At 38.3% G+C, this 18,749-nt stretch overlaps 1 protein-coding gene across 1 annotated transcript; it reads right to left on the reverse strand.

Annotated features, from left to right (window-relative positions):
• Positions 1-1,690: 1,690 nt before the first annotated feature.
• LOC133517419 (large ribosomal subunit protein eL22-like) lies at positions 1,691-12,570 on the reverse strand. Its single transcript, XM_061850735.1, has 4 exons — positions 12,443-12,570; positions 11,008-11,112; positions 5,528-6,286; positions 1,691-1,886 (listed from the first exon to the last, which is right to left on the reverse strand). The coding sequence occupies exons 1-4, from the start codon at positions 12,568-12,570 to the stop codon at positions 1,691-1,693; spliced, it is 1,188 nt and encodes a 395-aa protein (XP_061706719.1).
• Between the last annotated feature and the right edge of the window lie 6,179 nt (positions 12,571-18,749).

Below are 18,749 nucleotides of genomic sequence, written 5' to 3' on the forward strand. Positions count from 1 at the left end.
CCCGCACGATTTGAGGCTACAGTGCTGTGGGGACGCCGGCGCTGATGAGAGCTAAATGATCGTGTGCCAAGCCCTTTGTTTTTTAGGTCTGGAAGGAAAATTTGGACTTGGTCCAGCTAGCCAAGCATTCGTGGCCCCATCCAAACACGCAATCTCGCAGTTTGTAGCCGTTGGGGCTTTAAGGATTTTACCTGCGAGATCAGACGTGCTGTGGATGGAGGACAGGAAAGCCGGCAAAGCTACGCCAGAAATATTACGGGTTCCCAAGCCGCCGAACCGTGCTGGTAGACAAGCTTGAGTCCAGGCCTGCTCGCTAAAATTAACGTTAAGAACGAATTCAATTTGTGACTGGATGGAGTCTATTGTGCTGGTCAAATTCGGAAATTTCCAAATGGGACAGCAGCGTAGTAGATATGTAAATTTTGGAACTAGCAAGCAGAATTTTAAAATGAACAGGGCACAGTGAATATTAATTTTGACTAGGCGGTCCGAATGAGTTGTGAATTTTGAAATTGACTTATTGAGGAGAGGTGGGATAGCCTCGTCAAAGATAGGCGATACTTTACTTTAATATATGTAGTCCCCCAGCCGATATCATTCTAGTGCTAAATATCACTAAAAGAATCCAAGCTAAAACACTACATATTTATATTAAACATTAAACTCACACTAATAAATTGCACTGTGAACAAAACAAAATTTTAAAACCTTTAATACATCTGTTGTTTTGTAACCTAGATTTCTTGGTTACAAAACAACAGATGTAGCGCTACCCTGGGCCAAAAATCAATGACCAAAATAATTAAAATTCACTATAATTATATTATCTGAACTCCCCATCGGCACACAAACCTCCTCAAGGTTTTGCCAACGATGGGTCTTGTATTAAATTCTAGACTGTAAATTGTTTGTTTATTCAATAAATTAAAAAAAAAAAAAATTATTATAGCACTAAGTACAAAATATAACTTTACAATCTTTATAAGTCTATTGATTTATAACCTAGACTTCACTAGTATGAAATCAAACACTAGTGCTAGTCTGAACTACAAATCAATAAAATATTTATAAACACTGAAGTTAACACAAACTAAATGTACGTTTAAATATTCATATAAAACCCCAACAACAAATTACTTTAAAATACGTTCCAATCCACGCTCTACCAGTCTCATGAAATACTAGCAAAGTCCAGGCCAGAACATAATGCATATAGGTAACCTAGATTGCCTTAACTACCAATACTAGAAGACCCATCTAACAGTCACTGCCTCTTGGAGAGCTTGAATGTCATGTAGAATACCTGCTGGAACCCGTTCACAGGCGCAACAATAGATACCCATGAACCGGTCCCAGCAGGCTTTGGGACTAATGTTGAAAAAGTGAACAGTATAACGGTCTATGTACTGAAGTTTGGGTGGACAATAAGACTGGGTTATTGCAAAGACGTCCGGATACCTGCCATAACAATGTTTTAACTAGTTATCGAGGCAGGCGGAGTCTCGCCGCCCACTAGATGGGCCCCTGAAACTGCCGTCGTGAAGACGGCAAATAAGGAATTAAATTGACTTAAAAGAGAACAATATTGTGTGTACATATTATATGAAACATGGAAGGGGAGCCCTGTGTCATGTTAAAGTGGGTGGTTATATATCTTGGAATATATTATGCTGTTCTTAATGGAATTGCGTTAGGTTTTTTTCAGGAAGTTGGAACGTTGACCCCGGGTCGCTTGCCGGCGGAGGGGGCCGCCGGCGCGGCTGGCCACGCCATTGTCGATGCCGTTCGCTGTGGCTGTGAGGCTCGCCCGAAGCGCTATCTTCAATTCTTCTTCCGAAACGTACATGCGGGTTAGGTCCGATGCAACCGATTCTGTTTTGCTGTCGCTATAACAGTAAAAATATATGCATGTTATAAATAAGTCATAAATTCTGCCACAAAGATTTTTACTGATAAAAAAGCTATAGGTACAGTTAATAAGGTACAAATGTTTACGTCATTTGCTGTCTCAGTTTTGCATAATTATATGTACGAGTAATATTCGGAAGGTTCCCTATTGATTTTCCGACAAACAATACGCCGATTTTCGATTCGCCGACAACGATTCGCAGACGGGCTCTTTGACCGCGTAACGATTGGCAGAATGACATTGCGCATAATAGTCGTTTGCACGAGTAGTCAATACGCAGAACATTGATACGCATATCGCATAACGTTTCGTAGAATAATCATTTAGTAACTGTCACAATTACGCGAGAAACTATTGGTCGATACACAATAGGTCGAATAATCATTTGGCATATTGATTAACAAAACTTCGCTCTTATTTATGGCTAGACTAGGACATTACTAACCTACACAACAACTTTTAGTTTGAGTCTGATAAACATGGTTTTGATATATTTAATTATATTCTTATTTTCATTAACACAAATGACCATAAAATTGTATGCCTTGAAAGGAGCAATTCTTGTAGAGTCTGTGCGGGAAGAGAGGAGTCGTGGAATGTATGGGGCCCAATACATTCCACGACTCTTCTCTTTCCGAACAGACTCTATATATATATATATATATATATATATATATATTTCGATGAAATTTGCTATATGGGGATTTACGGGGGGGGGGGGGGGCGAAATATCGATCTAGCTAGGTCCGTATCTCTGGGAAAACACGCATTTTTGAGTTTTATACATTACATAGGTTACATGGCCCACATGGTTAACTGTCCGTCGGTGGACCTTATTATAAAAGGCATGAGGTCAACCCACTGGTGGGCAGTTAAGAGTGTTGCTGTTTGTACAATACCTATGATTTTGTTCGTATTTCAAATATTCAAACCAAAACCATGCTTAACGCATATACTTAAAAAGGGATAATATTTTATTTCATCCTTTCTGAAGTCAGTTTTTTTTGTAAGTAAAAACTTTATTTCGAAAATAACGATGTACAAAATGTGAAACGTTAATCGACTAAACATTCCTTAAACGAAAAGATTACTCTGCCAAATGAAAATCGTCTAATAATAGTTCTGCTAATTTACACAGGAGCGAACTGAACTTTATGTGAACCAAGAGTCTGCGTAACGTTAGTCGACCAAAAGTTACATCTACAAATGACTCACTCTGCGAAACGTTGTTCGGCGAATCGTTGTCTGCGAATCGATAATCTGCGAATTGATTGTCGGAGAATCATTAAGTACCCTATTCGGAAAAAGTTGCGGAACATAGGATCTCTTTTAGACCCGGCCGCACTGGGTGTAGCCGTATGCCTCAGGCTCGGGCTAAAGACCTGCGAACCGCACCCCTGCTGCCGCTGCGGAGGCCCCGTCGAAGCCCTCGGACGCCATGGACTATACTGCCAGTCGAGTGCGGGCCGAAATTTCAGGCACGCGGCGCTCAATGATTTGATTCGCAGAGCTCTCGGCACAGTCAATATACCGGCAACCCTCGAACCAGTTGGCTTGTCAGCGGCGGACGGGAAAAGACCCGATGGATGCTCGCTTGTACCTTGGTTTTTGGGGCGACCCTTGGCATGGGATGTGACCTGCGTGGATACATTGGCTCCGTCCCACGTCCAGGGCTCGTCCCGAAAACCGGGGACGGCTGCAGAAGACGCCCAACTTAACAAGTGCCGCAAATATGCATTTTTAAAAAACAATTACATATATGCAGCACTTGCAGTTGAAACCTTTGGGCCGTGGTCATCGGACACCAAACAAGTCGTGAAAGAAATTTCTCACAAACTTGTGTGGGTGTCCGGCGACCTTCGTGCGGGGGAATATTTCGCTCAGCGGCTAAGTCTGGCAATTCAACGGGGAAATGCAGCAAGCGTTCTGGGGACGATGCCCCAGGCAACTCTAATGTAATCCAATTTAATATACCTAATCTTTACTCAGATTGTAAATAAACAAAGGACGAATAATCTATAGGTATTATTGAATTATAATCTGTCATTCGGAAAATAAAAATAAAAACTTGCCTAAAATACGCGACTTGTTCAAGGTGACATTGATCCCTATTTATTTATTTTTCTTTTCTACATGGTTGAATTTTACATAAAACAAAAGCTGAATCTCTTATTTTAGTTAAAATATATTATTCATGTGTATTGGACTCCCAAAATTGCAACTGCAGGTACGTGTTTTACCAAACTCACTCGTTGAATGGTAGTCTGACATTAGCGTGTCACTGAAAAGTACCCTAGTTTGAAGGTGAAGTAGGTAGGTACAGACTTTTCGGAGAACTAAATGCTGGTGATAAAATAGCGTTCTAATAAAGTAGGTTCATACAAATAAACAATAATTGTACCTATTTTATTAATGTGACACTGATTTTTACTCCCTTTTGTAAAGTGTAATTTTTCACAATCCAGCCGCGTATTCGCATCTAACGACAATCCCTAAGTTAACAAGTAGTAATAGTAGTATATAAATAAGGGATCTAAATTTTACACTAATTATATTAAGTTTTGATCAGTATAATCAAGCTTTCAAATCATGGCAAACTTTTTTTTATTAAAAGCTTTGTATTACATTTTATCAGTTAAAACCTTTGTGACACAACTTATGACCTTTCTTTCTTTCTAGCGTTGTCCCGGCATATTGTCACGGCTCAAAGGAGCCTGGGGTCCGCTTTGACAACTAATCCCAAGATTTGGCGTAGGCACTAGTTTTTACAAAAGCGACTGCCATCTGACCATCCAACCGAGAGGGTAACTAGGTCTTGTTGGGATTAGTCCGGTTTCCTGACGATGTTTTCCTTCACCGAAAAGCGACTGGTAAATATCTAATAACATTTCGTACATAAGTTCCGAAAAACTCATTGGTACGAGCCGGGGTTTAAACCCGCGACCTCCGGATTGCAAGTCGCACGCTCTTACCGCTAGGCCATCAGCACTTATGACCTGACTAAGTATACTTAGCGACTGACGGGACGACGAATTTTTTTTTTAATACTACGTCGGTGGCAATCAAGCATACGGCCCGCCTGATGGTAAGCAGTGTCCGTAGCCTATGTACGCCAGAGGAGTTACATGCGCGTTGCCGACCCTAAACCCGCCCCCCCTCGTTGAGCTCTGGCAACCTTACTCACCGGCAGGAACACAACACTAGTGTTATCTAGTGTTATTTGGCTGCTGTTTTCTGTAAGGTGGAGGTACTTCCCCAGTTGGGCTCTGCTCTAGATCTGGAATGACATCCACTGGCTGTGTCCTACCACACAAAGCGAGATGACATTCGCAATGCCCATACCTCTCTTTTGAACGTAGTTTAAGGACGTACCCGGGTCCAATCGCTTGTGTGTGTTGTGTGGTGAATCATTATAGGGGGGATGACGTCGTCTGCTCTCCCACTCCGACCACCAGTTCCCATTTGTATGGCTCGGTTTTCTTTCACTATTTAGGCACAGGTACTATTTGACATATCTGTATATAAAAGCGAGCGAGTGATCGTAAAGGGGACTGTTGCCTGATTGTATGTTCGAGTTGCGTATTATCTGTTGCATGTGGTCACGAAACCTCATGTTACCTGTTGTTATTCTCCAACTTCGCGAGCTGAGCGATACCGTCCTTGGGAGGCATGGTCTCGGGCCGGACGGGCTCGGCCGCCGCTGGCAGGACCGGCGCGGCCGCCGCTGGCAGGACCGGCGCGGCCGCCGCTGGCAGGACGGGCTCGGCCGCCGCTGGCAGGACGGGCGCGGCCGCCGCTGGCAGGACGGGCGCGGCCGCCGCTGGCAGGACGGGCGCGGCCGCCGCTGGCAGGACGAGCGCGGCCGCCGCTGTCAGGACGGGCGCGGCCGCCGCTGGCAGAACGGGCGCCGCCGCCTGCTGCACCGCCGCCTGCTGCACCGCCGCTTGCTGCACCGCCGCCTGCTGCACCGCCGCCAGCTGCACCGCCGCCTGCTGCACCGCCGCCAGCTGCACCGCCGCCTGCTGCATCGCCGCCAGCTGCACCGCCGCCTGCTGCACCGCCGCCTGCTGCACCGCCGCCAGCTGCACCGCCGCCTGCTGCACCGCCGCCTGCTGCACCGCCGCCTGCTGCATCGCCGCCTGCTGCACCGCCGCCAGCTGCACCGCCGCCTGCTGCACCGCCGCCTGCTGCACCGCCGCCTGCTGCACCGCCGCCTGCTGCACTGCCGCCAGCTGCACCGCCGCCTGTTGCACCGCCGCCTGCTGCACCGCCGCCAGCTGCACCGCCGCCTGCTGCACCGCCGACTGCTGCACCGCCACCTGCTCCACCACCGCTGGTGCCTTCGACTTCGTTGGCTCCTCCTCGTCTTCCAGGACACTTAAGGAATTTACATGGCATTAGGAGGATTATGATTTTTTTATTCGATGGATAGAGAACGAATGTTACGTAATGATTGAAGTCGCGATAGATTTAAAAAGTTTAATGATGATGTTTTCATATTAATTATTACGTGTTTATTTTATGGTACCTACTGTATGAAATCTAGAAGAGCACTACTTATTTACAATTTTTCCTTTAGAAATGATTATTAACTTTTTCGGACGCTCCGAGCTTTCGGCCTTACGCGGAGCTCGGCCTTCGTCTTTTGCATTTGGGCACTATTTTCCTGTAGTTGTTCTTGCTTTCCTAGCTACCTTTGCATCAGTTTTGTACACTCACTCTTTAAAATGTTGTTTGGCTTAATATAATTATAAAAAATATTATCATACATTTGTTATAATGCCATTTGATATATTATTATATATTATAATGTATTTTTTATTATACGTTTCTTTTGTAGTATTGTGATTTCATAAAAACTGTCATTGATAAAATGCCTATTGTAATATAATTCTTAAGAAGTATATATTTGATATTTATGATTTGATAGATAATATATATGATACTGGTATAATCCCTAAAGACTGGCTTATGTCCACGTTTCTATCCCTCCCGAAAAAGATAACAGCTAAGTACTGTGGTGACTATAGATTAATCAGCTTTATGAGTCATGCACTTAATATACTCCTTAAAATAGTACATGGCATAATATACAACAGAATCGACAGTAACATCAGCCCGACGCAGTTTGGCTTCCGTAATGGGTTCGGTACTAGAGAGGCGCTGGTTTCCATTCAAGTACTTATACAGAAATGTCTGGAATATCGGAAGAACGTCTACGACTGTTTCATTGATTTTGAAAAGGCGTTTGACAATGTTAAACACGACAAGCTGCTTCTACTTTTACAACGCACGGATATTGATGATAAGGATGAGGAGGATATAGGACTCTTGCAGAATTTGTATTGAAAGCAAACGGCCCATATAAAAGTAGGTCAAGAAAACCCCAAAGACTTAATACGCCGATTTTAGATTCGCCGACGATTCGCAGACGGGTCCTTTGGCCGAGTAACGATTGGCAGAATGTCATTACGCATAATAGTCGTTTGCATGAGTAGTCAATACGCAGAACATTGATACGCATATTTACTTTTCGTAGAATAATTATTTAGTATTTACTAACCACTACAATTACCCGAGAAACTATTGGTCGAAACTCAAAAGGTCGAATAATCATTTGGCATTAATATCGATTAGCAAAACTTCCATCTTATTTATGGCTAGACTAAGACCTACACAACAACTTTTAGTTTGAGTCGGATAAACATGGTTTTGAGACATTTAATTATTATTTTCACTAACACAAATGACCATAAAATCTTATGCCTTAAAACGAGCAATTCTTGTATATATATTCATCTGTCCAGTAATCAATATGGCTTTCGAAATAATATCTCAACTACAGATGCAATTAATCACGTTGTCGGACATATTGTCAATAAACTCGATTCCAAATCCAAATGCATAGGAGTATTTCTCGATCTAGCCAAGGCCTTTGACACTGTCTCTATCCCAATCCTTCTTGATAAACTACAGAAGCTAGGTATAAGAGGAACTCCTCACCAACTTTTCACTGACTATCTTACTGATAGAACTCAAATTGTTAAAATAGGCGAACATAAAAGTCATGAGACGCTAGTAAAATTCGGGGTACCGCAGGGTAGCGTACTTGGCCCTACTTTATTTTTAATATATATAGATGGTCTATGTCGCCTTAAACTCCAAAATGCTGCTATTGTGACCTTTGCTGATGATACTGTGCTTATGTTTGATGGACCATCATAGCATGATATTAAATACACTGCAGAAAAAGGCCTATGTCATGTTATGAATTGGCTCAATAATAATTCTCTATCGCTCAATCTAAGCAAAACAAAATATGTTACGTTTAGCATAAAGAACTCCATGCAACCTTCTAAATTTTTTTATTCAAGCACACACTTGTCCGGACACTTACACAGCTCCCTGCAACTGCTACATACTTGAATCAACTAATGTTGTAAAATATCTTGGTGTAAATATAGATCAAAATTTTAAATGGAACTACCACATTAATTCCTTATACTCTCGAGTTAAGAAACTAATATATATATTTAAAACCATTAGACATTTAAGAGATCCTGGTATTGTCAAGAATGTATATTTTGCACTCTGCCAGTCCATCATATCATACGGCATTGAAGTTTGGGGAGGTGCCAAAAAGTCTCACATGATTGCAATAGAACGAGCTCAAAGAGCAGTTATTAAGGTAAAGTAAAGAAAACTTCAGATACTCAACAACCGCTTTATATAAAGAATTTAACGTTCTATCAGTAAGACAGTTATTTATAAAAGCAACCATCTTAAAACAACACAAGAAAGCGCCATCTTCAAGAGTTTCTGAGAGAAGAAGAAACCGAATTTTTATCAATCCACCCAGTAGAACTAGTTTTGCCCATGACTTTGCTTTTTTCCTTGGTCCATTTCTGTACAACAAGATCTCCACAAGTATTAATTTAACCCAGCTTACAGTGATCTCGGATCAGCTCTAACGATTTCGATGAAATTAGCTATATCGGGATTTTCGGGAAGGGGGGGGGGGTCGATCTAGCTAGGTCGTGTCCCTGGGAAAACACACATTTTTTAGTTTTATACATTTTTCGAGCAAGGCTCGGTCTCCCATATATTACAAACCTATATTGCATATGTACGATGGCCCATACTGTTAACTGTCTATCGGTGGACTTTATTACAAAAGGCATAAGGACAGTTAACAGTGATGCTGTTTGTACAATACCTATGCTTTTGTTCATATTTAAGTAAAAAATTGATTCAAACTTAAACTGTGCTTAACGCATGTACATAAAAAAGGATAATATATTATTTCATCTTTTTTGAAGTCGGTATCCTTTTTTTTGTAAAAAAAATAATATTTCGAAAATAACGATGTATGAAATGTGAAACGTTAATTGACTAAACATTCGTTAAACGAAAAGTTTACTCTGCCAAATGAAAATCGTCCAATAATAGTTCTGCTAATTTACACAGAAGTGAACTGAACTGTAGGTATGTGAACCAAAAGTCTGCGTAACGTTAGTCGACCAAAAGTTACATCTACAAATGAATCACTCTGCGAATCGATAATCTGCGTAAAATAGAAGGTAAAAGAGGGAAAGGAAGACCTAGAACAACATGGAGTAAAAATATTAGGGATTGTACCGGTATCGGTACCAAGACCGCCGCCACTCTTTCTATAACGGCAAAGATTAGAGAAAACCTTCACATGATGATCGCCGACGCCGACATCCGATAGGATATGGCACCATAAGAAGAAGATTTTTGTATAATACTTACGCCTTACGCCCACCTTACACGCCTATACGCCTGTTGCTACCATTCTTAACATTGCAAATCTGTTTTTAAATTTGTTTTCTTTGTGGTGCAATAAAGAATATTTACTTAGTTTATACACTTTTATCAAGTATAAATACATATATTGTATACCTTTTTTTGTCATATTTAATTTAATGATAACGTACTTTACGTTTACATAATTTTTATAACAAGTAGTACGCAGGCCGTATAATTAAGTACAAATAATCATCTTGCTTAACCCAACCCAACCTATTTTTTCAAGGTTTTTAATTCTGCGTTGGGCCGCAGCTCAAACTTTACCAAAACCACTTATTGCTAGGTATTTTATTCTACGGGGGAGGGGAGGAGGGGGGTCGAAGTTCTAACCTAACCTATCCCTCCCTTTTACTAGGTAGTTGGGTGAAAATTCTTCTCGTTGTCTTATTTCTGACCCTGACCACTCTGTAACGCTTGTATCTATATTAAAAAAAAAAGCGGCCAAGTGCGAGTCGGACTCGCCCATGAAGGGTTCCGTACCATTTATGACGTATTAAAAAAACCTACTTACTAGATCTCGTTCAAATTGTCGGAGGAAATAAATACTCCACACGTATGGGTTCGATGAAAAAAAAATTGAGTTTCAGTTCTAGGTATGGGGAACCCCCAAAATTTATTGTTTTTTTTTCTATTTTTGTGTGAAAATCTTAATGCGGTTCACAAAATGTCTTTCTAGCTGTAGATTATATTTTACAAGAGAAAAATTAAAAACAAAATTTTATCTCATACAAAAAGCTCCATTTCGTCACATTTTTTGAGGACAAAAACAAGACCACGAAAACTATTTAGACCCAGTTATTCGTTTGTGCGGAGTCGCAGTTCCAACCCAACCTAACCCATTCATTCATGCAACTAATTATGCCATACACATAATCATGTGATGTCACTTGTTAGAAGAAATAATATGCTTTAGGTTATGTAATACTTATGGAAATGTATATTAGCCGAAGTGTAAATATAACTTACCTATGACCATTATACCTATAATAAAATTACAGGAGTATGCCATTTATTAAGTTTTTTTAAATATCCATATATTAAACCGTAATATATGAAAAGTAATTACAAAAAATGAAGTGCACCCGTTTTATTGCAACTTGTTCAAAATTTGTACAAATAAAAATCGACAAGGGAATGATATGAATAATCCGATTTTGAAGAATGATCCACATGATAAATATGCTTACAAAGTAGTTACTTAGGTAATGCCAATAAAAAGCCTTATTACGCATATGGAGCTAATAGCATCGTTTGTACAGCTCGCTTACCTTCCCACGTCACAAGTCAATTTAAGCTGTTGAGACTGCTGCACTACTGCCAGCCAACAGCGTTGGATTTCGTTTTGGACATCCGTGTTGAGCGACGAACCGGACCTGTAATTCATTGAAGTTAATAACGTGAATTGAATTACGCCAGCTATATTATAATATTTAAACGGGGGCTTAGCATAGAACCTGAGAAATAAATTGAGATAAATACAATGAAAATATTAACCATACAATATAATTCGGCCCGCAATGTAAAGCATCACACAAGTTACGAGATACGAGCTTTTTAAACTAACAGTACCTATCTTAATTCTTAACCAGTCTTTTGTACAATAACGTGTTTACATATATATAATTTCAACGGTTATTGGCAGTTCCTATAAAAAGCTCATATCCCATAATGTCATTAATATTTGCAGTACATTGCTGCTCGGTAAATAGTGTAACTTATAAAATCATCTTAATTAATAATTACACGAATAAATTCTATGTCTTGTTTAATTTTACACGATGTGTGTCCTTTATTATTTTGTTAGCAGTAGCACCTACTATGTATGTAATTAGGTTGATAAAAATAAATTCTACCAACTTTTTGAGTAAAGTAGCAACGTATGAAAATACTTCTGACATCGAATGACTTCTGTACCCCTAGTGTAAATAAATTCGATTTCGAAACGTGACGTACGCGTTTGCGTTTAGTCTCATTTTGTATTGGATTTAGAAAGAGCGCGCCAAGCGGGACGTTTTGGAAACTCAAAATCCTATACAAAATGAGACTTAACGCAAACGCGTTCGTCACGTTATGATGTCGATCAAATTTACACTAGGGCTACTGACCATAATTATTTTTATAGTTTGCAATGTTTGCATCTGTATACAAGCCTTATTGAGCTTACTGTGGGACTTATTCAATTTGTGTAATAATTCCCTAGATTATTTATTTATTTGTATTTATTTATTGTATACTGTACTATATGTATGCCTAAATTAACACATTAACAGTAATTGTATGTTACTGCCTGCAATATATAATATTAGCCTACAAATAAGTTATTCTAGTTTTTACCCGCTCTCTTTATACTTTTAAACCAAGAATACAACAACACATCTCGGGCAATGTTTGACTTTATTAATATAATATAATAATTGCATCCCATTTGTTCGATCAATTGAATTCATTCGAATGCGATTTGTTGCAAGGTCTGTTGAGGCTTTATGCTAACTTGAGGACCGTGTAACCGTAAAGAGCGTTATGAGGGCTTTCAATAAAAAAAAGGGTTTTCCATGAAAACAGGCCTACGCTCTTTATGCCTGTACCCTCACAATGAGTTTACGCAACGCAATAGCCAGAAAAATACGGGTGCGGTTACGTTGGTAAGAGAACTGAAGGGTAAATTTTCCCATAGATAAATAATATTGAAGCAGCGTCTCTTACTTAGGCGTTAAATTCATAACAGCAGCGTCGTGTTTCTGTTTGTGTATCTGATAGAAGCTCTCTGGCGCGGCGACCGTCGATGTGACGTCCTTGGTGAGCGCCGACAGCGGCGAGCTGCCCTGCGGCATAGCGTTCTTGGACCCGCTATTACTTATATCGGCGACGGCGAAATTTAGTTTTGCTTGAAAAAACAACAAACAAAAATCTGATTAGCGTCAAAAAACAATTGATAAAATTTTGTTTGGGGGATAATTTCGAAACGAATTAGGTATATAATAAATATCCCTCCAAAAATATTTTCATGTAAGTTATCAGATATCTTGTAGAGCCAAGCTTCTAACTCTACAAGCCCTAACTTCACAAACTCTACACGTTAGTCACAATTTGTGGCTTGGCCGTTTCGTTACATGAACTATACAATACAATACAAAACCTCTTTATTGCACAACCTCAGAAAAAATCTATATGGAAACACATTTAATACATGAAAATAGAGATAAATAACAGGCGGCCTTATCGCGATCTCTTCCAGACAACCTTTAGGTAGTGGAGAAATGAAACTCGTGATTTAACTTATTAGAAGGTGCAAATAAACTAAATTAAAACTAAATAGCAGTATCGAAAATAACTTTAAAATTTAAGTCTACAACAATAAAACTTACATAACTATATATATAAAATACTATATAATTGTTGCCGAAAGTGATAACCAGTAACACGGACAGAAACACTAAGGAAAGAACTATAATAGGAACCTATAACAAACAAGTATTACTTGTACACAACACAGTACACAATTGGATTAGGACCAACCTTGAAATGTCTGGAACAGTCACGATATTTAGTATGTATATAAATTAAGGGCCCCTTTTTCATGACCATACCATTTGTCATTTGGGGACCTCGAGGAATCGCAGCCATTTTGGAAAATGTGTACCATCCAGGAGAAATTCGCGTTTTACTCTAAATCTTCATTCTTTATGAAAATATAGTGTAAGGCTGTTGTGTTGTTTAAAGCTTATTAAATACACAAATAAAAGTCCTAGATACTTTTGCGGAAAATATACATCTTGTCATAGAAAACACTTGCTGAATCTAAGTTTAACACTTCCAGGGGACATTCTCTTAATAGGAAACTCGGAGGAATATGCATTCCACTTTTAACTATACATTTGTATGTGATCTACCCCAATAATCACATTTTACTCGACTGCGATTTAACCAGAAAGTAGGGTTATGGGTTTAAGTACTAATGATTCAGTACACCCTGTAGCTTAGGATACTGGACGGATTTTTTTAAATGACGTATCGATAGATTCCTCTTACCCTTCACAACTTGTTTACACTTGTTTTATTACAGTAAAATTAAACCAACCGCCTTGAGAGGACTCCGAATATTAATCATATTTTTTCTTCGAGCGCTTAAATTATTAAGCGGATTTCACTAAAATATACATCAATAGATCAATAATTAGTACGCGGGTACTATGCACTACAAAGATACTAAAATTAAAACTTTTAGGGCTAAATAATGTGATTGCAAAAACAGATTTTAGGTCTTAAATGGTGTTCAAATAATAGTGACAGTAATCAAATTGGACACCTACTATTTCTGGGATTCCTGCAGGCGTGTCTTTCCGCTATTAGTACCTTCATGTATTGTGCAATAAAGATTAAATAAATAAACACATACAAACTCCATGTATTTGCATTGCTGTATTATTCTAACACCCCTTCTCAATGCGAATACATTAACAATGTAAACTAAAAAAAACAAATGAATATCTTTGTTAAAACTAACAAAAACTTATAGGCAGTTCCTAACCTAAAGTGTTTTATAATTAACTCCTTACTTAAAGACTTTGATAAAATGTCTGCCGGTTGCTCATTAGTGAATTGAATTTATTGTCTCAACACTTTGGTGAACTTTTTAAGCCATATAGTGACCTATTTAATTTTACAATATTGCTATCCCCAGAATAAGCCCCTTATGGTAACCGAATATACACATCTCTGTCAATATCACCATACAAGAATGCTCCAGTAACGTGCATTTGAAAAGTTGGCAAATTTAACTTAGTTGCTACTGCTATAAAAACTCTAAAGGTTGATAATTTTGCCACGGGGGCATAAATGTCACTCAAGTCCAAGTCACTGTTTTGCTCAAACCCTTGCTTTATACTGCTTAATATCACCTTTTCCTTTCAATTTAAAAACCCACTTGCTACTAATAATGTCTTCACTTACCGGTGCAGTACAAAAGTCCCACGTGTTGTTGTCCTTTAATGTCTGGAGCCATTGAGCTCAGTTTAGTTAATTTAAGAGTAGCTCTTAAGAAATAGAGGTCGGTCGGTTCTTATCGATACGATGCCTAGAACAGGATTACTGCGTTCAAATCGATGCTTTTAAACCGTTTTCACGCAGTGGATGTTACCCATCACTAAATGTCACTCATGACGTCAAAGTGTCTCCGCAAAATGTTACACGCTCGGTCCCCTTACAAATCGATCAACTCTTTTCTTCTATCCTGATATGGTCCTGGGGTAGTACCCTCCCTCCTGACGAAGCCTGCGTTGCGGTTTGAATTTGTCATTAATTTATTAATGCATTATTTTGACTAAATACATATTTTTGTGGTTATAACAACAAGGTGGTAAGTTAAATGCTAAATAATGTCATTTCAAGTCAAATATGATATTATTCATACAGGCTGCGTTTCCACTAGAGATGTGCGAAGATAAGTAGCGAGGGATGTCTTTGATAAGATTTATCAATAGAATCACATGCGCTGAGCCAGGATAGCTACTTGAAGTGATTCTTTTGGTTCGTAACCAACACATCCCTCGCCACGCATCTTCGCACATCTCTGGACACGCAGCCTATGGTACCTACATTTTTTTTTTATGGTAGAGGAGGCAAACGAGCAGACGGATCACCTGATGGTAAGCGATTACCGCCGCCCATGGACACCTGCAACACCACACACACATGCGTGCCGCACATGGACACATGCGTTGTAAAATTGTTACCACATCTTTTATAATTTTAAGATGATATACAAATATTATGAAAAATACATTTTATTTCGGAATAATTTAGGTGAAAATGCTGATTTTTAGAATATTTCAATGTTGAATGTAAACAAAAATCCAAAGATTTCAAATACTACTTCAGGTCCCTTAATTCATTTATTTTTTCAATTTCGAAAGGTTTTGGCTTAAAACGTTTAATATTTCTTATTTTTTAAATACCTACACCTTTTTACACTATTTTGTATTTTATAGATTTATTCGACAAGCCCTATTTTCAATAAATTATATGCGATCCATACATAGTAGGAAGTCACATTAGTATAAGAACACGACTACAAATCCCTCGGAGTGTAATCGATAGTAGTACTGAATTATACGTTACAGTGAGGGACATCTATTTTTTTAAATATTCAAATTACGTAATTAAATACTGTGGTAGCCAGGAGTACAAAAATATAAGAATTAATAGTATTAGATCCAAAAAACTGGCAGGAAGTGGCACAGGATCGGGACAGGTGGCGTTCTCTCGTTTTGGAGGCCAAGACCCTCTTTGGATCACTGCACCACAATAGTTAGTCAGTTTTAGATCCAAAAAAGGTCAGTTACAAAAAAATATCAGTTAAAAAAACGTTTAAAGCTCTTTTGAAAAGACGTATTTCGTCCCTTAACCTTATTAAACTTACGGTCGACTATTTATGGTATGGTTATAGCCAGGGCCCGTACTTTTCATGCCGTTGACGCAAAAATGACGTAATTTAACCTACAGGGAGTTACTGCAAATTTAGATAACTTACTTATTGATGGGTATCATAATAAATACTTGTTACGTGAATAAAAGCTTGTTACGCTGTTAAAAACCAAAAATATGTATTATTTCGTAAATTAATAATCTATTATTTATTTGTGTGACAATAAAATGATAGTCCGTTAGACGTTTCTATACTGATCGTCAAGTATATGAATCAGTTACCTAAAGAGGTTGACAAATGATTAATTATTACGAAAATACTAATTGGAATCATACTCTACGTAGCGTAACGTCATTTTTCTGTCAACGGCATGAAATGTACGGGCTCTGGTTATAGCCCTAGAAATATCTTTCAAAAAGGTTTCTCACAATAATAATTATGTGCATAGTATTTTCTAGAAAAGAAAGAATAATCGAGAATAAATTAAATATAAATACCTAATATTCTACAATTTTTATATGAAAACAATATTAAACGTAAATAAAACGATTAATAATTTGACTAAAACAAAAATCGGACACAAATTCTACTTACGTGAGTAGTCGCGCAGTGAGTAGCAATTTGCCGCCAAACGCGCCTCGGAGGAAACAACCTTTGCTTCCTCCGGTCACCTACGCACTGAATTTCTCCAAAATGCGAATATACACAGGCGAGAATCGGGAGGGCTGCTGCTAGGGCGGTGGGCCTTGACAATGATACCGTTTTCAAGTAATCACAGTTTTTACGTCGCGAGCGGACAGGGCTCGGAACTGGTACTTATAGAAATACCTGTTAATATCGTTCCAAAACCGTTACCTATACATGTATTATTTATTCATTAAAAATCAAGTTAAATGATTGAACGCGAATGTAGTATTTTATGCAACCGTACCATCCTTTTCTCGAAGCAGTTCAGGCTATTTCCGACAAACGTAGTGATTATATGCTCTTTGTTTCCGACACCCCTATTACTTAGGTGTGGATTAAACTAGAAGCCTGTATATTCAGTAACCAAGCAGGCATTGCATAAATACAGTATATTTCAAATTTCATTCAATTTGAACCAGTACTTTAAGAATTATAACTTGTCAAAGTTTTTAAATGTTGTCACTCACTCACTGACTGACCGATCATCAAAAATCTAAGGCACTCCTAACAGACATAGAAGCTTCAAATTTAAAATACAATTAGTGTACAATTAGTGGTGTATAAATCAAGGTAAAAATTAAATATTTTGCAATTTCGGTTCAGTTTTCTAGATACACCAACTGATAGTCCCATATAAGTGTATAGGATTACAAAGTTACATTTGCAGTGAATGTATCGGTGTACTCTATGTATAACTAATTTATAAAATATTATATGTATAATATAATAAAATTCAAGAAGCAGAAGGTAACGAAAAGGAAAAAAAGTAGGACTTTGTACATAAAGAAATGATATGCTATCAAAACCATAACTTGTAAAAAAAACCAAGTCTCGCATCTCTTACCAAATTTATTTAAAACATAAAGGATTTTTAGGGTTCCGTAGTCAAATGGCAAAAAACGGAACCCTATATAGATTCGTCATGTCCGTCTGTCTATCCGATTATGTCACAGCCACTTTTTTCCGAAACTATAAGAGCTATACTGTTCAAACTTGGTAAGTAGATGTATTCCATGAACCGCAATAAGATTTTTACACAAAAAAAAAAAAAATTGGGGGCTCCCCATACTTAGAACTGAAACTCAGAAAATCTTTTTTATCAAACATGGGTTTGGACACGTATGGACGTGTTGGGTATCTATAGATAGGTCTTAAAAAATGATATTGAGGTTTATAATATCATTATTTTATAAACTGAACAATTTGCGCGAGAGACACTTCCAAAGTGGTAAAATGTGTGTCGCCCCCTGTAACTTCTAAAATAAGAGAATCATAAACCTAAAAAAAATATATGATATACATTACCTTGCAAACTTCCACCGAAAATTGGTTTGAACGAGATCTAGTAAGTAGTTTTTTTAATACGTCATAAATGGTACGGAACCCTTCATGGGCGAGTCCGACTCGCACTTGGCCGCTTTTTTAATATTGATATGGTCACTAAGAGATCTTGTTAGGTTAGCTCATTACGTAATAACTTAAGACAGAAGGTCCCTTAAGAGGAACGGAACGGAACGTCGCCCAAATCCAATGTTTAAATTGTATTTGTTATTTTTTGCTTTATCTCGTATCTTTGTATTTTTTTTAATATGTTTTGTAGTTCGCAGTGCCTTAGTAGTAATACTGTAATGCTGTGTAACTAATTTGAATAATAAAATAAAATAAAACACGTTTAAGGTCTTTAAAAGATCGAAAACTAAACGACGTATCAAAATTGACGTTTATTTCGATTCCGCTGTAATCCCATACGATCTATCTACGATATTTCTAACGTCAAAGTGACATTCTAGCACATGTGAGCTGCTTCTGTCAATTATACGACATACAAACGATATCTAAATGAGAACGTATCTAAACCAGAACTTATATCGTTATCGTATCTCATTCTTCGAATCGGGC

This window comes from Cydia pomonella, chromosome 4 (genome assembly GCF_033807575.1).
Source record: "Cydia pomonella isolate Wapato2018A chromosome 4, ilCydPomo1, whole genome shotgun sequence".
Taxonomy (NCBI): Eukaryota; Metazoa; Arthropoda; class Insecta; order Lepidoptera; family Tortricidae; genus Cydia; species Cydia pomonella.

Excerpts from the sequence above, each read along its gene's own strand:
- LOC133517419 (XM_061850735.1), bottom strand. The coding sequence starts at position 12,570 with ATGCCGCAGGGCAGCTCGCCGCTGTCGGCGCTCACCAAGGACGTCACA. Across the intron at positions 11,113-12,442 it reads GTTATGAATTTAACGCCTAA|GTCCGGTTCGTCGCTCAACA; the intron begins GTAAGAGACGCT and ends AATGAATTACAG. Across the intron at positions 1,887-5,527 it reads AAGTTGGAGAATAACAACAG|CGACAGCAAAACAGAATCGG; the intron begins GTAACATGAGGT and ends TTACTGTTATAG.